The sequence below is a fragment of the Rhododendron vialii genome, chromosome 9a, assembly GCF_030253575.1.
Source record: "Rhododendron vialii isolate Sample 1 chromosome 9a, ASM3025357v1".
NCBI lineage: Eukaryota > Viridiplantae > Streptophyta > Magnoliopsida > Ericales > Ericaceae > Rhododendron > Rhododendron vialii.
In genome coordinates this window covers 28,762,561-28,765,487 of record NC_080565.1, presented here as the reverse complement: position 1 = coordinate 28,765,487, position 2,927 = coordinate 28,762,561, and the positions used below count along the sequence as shown (strand labels likewise).

The 2,927-nt window shown below is 40.0% G+C and overlaps 1 protein-coding gene across 1 annotated transcript; it reads right to left on the bottom strand.

Moving 5' to 3' along the window:
* Window positions 1-302: 302 nt before the first annotated feature.
* Window positions 303-2,582, bottom strand: LOC131300838 (zinc finger protein WIP6). The gene is made up of 2 exons (XM_058326844.1): window positions 2,129-2,582; window positions 303-986 (listed from the first exon to the last, which is right to left on the bottom strand). Exons 1-2 carry the CDS (start codon window positions 2,528-2,530, stop codon window positions 504-506), a joined length of 885 nt encoding a protein of 294 aa, XP_058182827.1. The 5' UTR covers window positions 2,531-2,582; the 3' UTR covers window positions 303-503.
* Between the last annotated feature and the right edge of the window lie 345 nt (window positions 2,583-2,927).

Below are 2,927 nucleotides of genomic sequence, written 5' to 3'. Positions count from 1 at the left end.
AAAGTGGTTATTTTTCAAAATATTTGGATAATATTTGGGTAAAAGTAAAAATCTTATACTTTTTCTAATTCGTCTCGTCAAAATGAATCAATAATTCACAAATAATTCATTTTTGCTAAATAATGGTTATTTTTCAAAATATTTGAATAATATTTGGGTAAAAGTAAAAATCTTATATTTTTCAATTCGTTTCGTCGAAACGAATCAATAATTCAAAAAAATTTAACATAAAACTAACAAACGCAAAAATAAAAATAAAAAATGACAAAAAATACTATAGAAGTTAAGCAGGGGTCTTTTCATAATCGAACTGGCACTTTGAACATTCAACATTAATAATACACAGAACCATGGCTTTCTTACACTCTTTGTCCTTTTCCCTCTCTCTCTCTCTCTCTCTCTTTCTCTCTCTCTCTCTGGACAAATTAGAATCAGTGAGATCGATCTCTGTGTGATCAATCCAACAGTCTTATGTTTCCACTACCAAAAAACCCTAGACCCCATCACATGCCTCTCAACAGTCCACCACCCCTATTCCCTAAACCCCCACCATGATCATCACCATCTTCACCACCGCCACCAAACAAATTATAATCCCGATCAAGATCGTGACAATTATGCGCCTCATGCCCTTCCCCGAACCCCCTCACGTGGTCCTTGAGCGACCTCTTGTGCTTGAAATCCGACCCGCACACGCAGAACCACATCTTCCCGCAGTTCTTCTCGTGCGTCCTCCAATCCCCTCTCACCGCGAAGCACTTGCCGCACCTCCGGCACCCAAACGGCTTCGCGCCGTGCTTCCGCTTGTAGTGCGTCTGGAGGGTGCGGAAGTCCTTCAGGGGCTTGGTTCTCGGGTGGCTTATGTTGTTCTTGCACCCCTCGGAGCAGCAGTAGCACGGGAGCCTCAGGAGAGAGGACGCGGGTTTCGTGCCTCGTAGCGATTCGGGGCCCTTTCGGTATTGCGAGCCGTGTCCCCACATGTGCATCTAGAGATATACAAATCCGACAACTACTAATAGTTAGGGAAAAAATGCGTGAAAATATAAATTTGTTGTGCCAATGTATATGTTATGCTTTGTTTAATACTCCTTTCGTCCCATAATGTTTGTTGGATTCGCAAAACGAGGACGTAAAAATAATACAATTTTTGCAAGAAAAATTTAAATTTTTTTCAATAATTCACTAGATACCGATAAGTTCTTTTAGTTTATGAAAAAAGTTTGGATTTTTTTTTAAAAGAAATACATGATTTTTGAGTCCTCGTTTTGCGGATAAATATTTTGGGACGGAGGTATTAGTATGAAAATGTAGGCAGCCATTAATGTGGAAAAGAGAAAATGCGAAAATTATACTGTATATGAATAAGGAGGGCGTTGCATTAGCAAGTGTAGGCTTCTGTTCGTATAATAAAGTTTACTGTTAACCGATTTTACTGTTCGTATAATAAAGTTTTGTAGGGTTCTGTATCACCGTCATTCATACATCGTACTAGTATATATATATCAACAATTTCTTGAAATTCAATTATTAATCTTTCAAACACACTAATTCTTGACAAATTATATATGAAAATCAAAGTTTAATTTCTTAAGATCTCTTAACGAAAAAAAATGTCTAATTGGCCACGTACTCCGGAGTGCAAATACTGACTGCATCATTAGAATCCTGTGGGGGAAATGGTATGCAAAATTACAAATTAAATTCATCTGCAGTAATAACTTCGTATTTGGCCTATTTCCATGCACCCACAAAATCAAATCCTTATATATAAATGCTGTACGAGTTGCATTTCCATAAAATCAATAACACAAAGACTGGTTATAAATAAAATAAAAAATAAAAAAAAACCTGAATTTCAGGATGTGGCCTATTGTCATTCACTCATGGTGGGAAACCAAAAATGCCATATTTGTAGTTTAACCGTGGAGGCGAAACATTCCAAAGCTTGAGCAGTTAAGGTTATCGGAAAATTTGCTCGGTTGTTAACTTCAAATTATGGAGTAGTTGAGATGCGCAAAGGCTCGGTTATAAAAGAAAAAAAATATTGTATAAAAAGGTCACAGCGATGGTGTATGAAACTCTCGCATATGACTATTGTACGAAAAGAATTTCCCTATACTTTGCAAACCTGCATGTTGTTGTATCGGCTGAAAGTTTTGTTGCAGACAGAGCAAGAGAACTGGGCTGGACCCACGAGGATCTGGGCTGGACTGGGAATCCAGTATTGTCCGTGGGGAAGAACGCCGCTGCTACTAGGGTTGTTCGATCTGGCTCCTGGAGTTGTTGGGCCAAGGTGAAGAGCTACTGTCACACCATCTTGGCTATTACCACTACTAGGGTTTTGGTAATTTGGGGGGTGGATAGAAGGGTGGAGATGGTAATTGGTGGGGCGAGTGGTGGAGATTTGGTGTCCTGGAAGGCCAAGGGTGAGTAGAGTACTGGTGGAGTCTTCATCTTCTTGATCACTGGGTTCCAAGTAGGCAGCACTCTCAGTACTTGTGGATGTGTTTGTGAAGGAGGGAGTGTGCATGGTGGAATAGGTATAGTGGAGAGAGAGAGAGAGAGAGAGAGAGAGAGAGAGAGAGAGAGAGAGATATATGTGGGGGGTTTTGGGGGCTTTGTTTGGATGGTGTGTGTGTGTGTATATATATATATATAGAGAGAGAGAGAGAGAGAGAGAGAGAGAGAGAGAGAGAGAGAGAGAGAGAGAGAGATGTGGGGTGGGGTGGTGGGGGGGGGGGGGGGTTTGGGGGCTTTGTTTGGATGGTATAATTGGCGACGATGGGAGAGGCCGGCAATGATAAATGAAGAAAAATGAGTGAATTACTTTTGTCATGTACTACTATAATTGTCTTTCTTTTTAAATGAAATGTTCGTGTAAGTTTTAGCACATCTCAGTTTTGGGATTGGAGAGCTGGAAAGACTTA

Coding starts and splice junctions, on each gene's coding strand:
- LOC131300838 (XM_058326844.1), bottom strand. CDS start 2,530: ATGCACACTCCCTCCTTCACAAACACATCCACAAGTACTGAGAGTGCT. Junction 987..2,128: donor GCCGATACAACAACATGCAG/GTTTGCAAAGTA, acceptor GTATATCTCTAG/ATGCACATGTGGGGACACGG.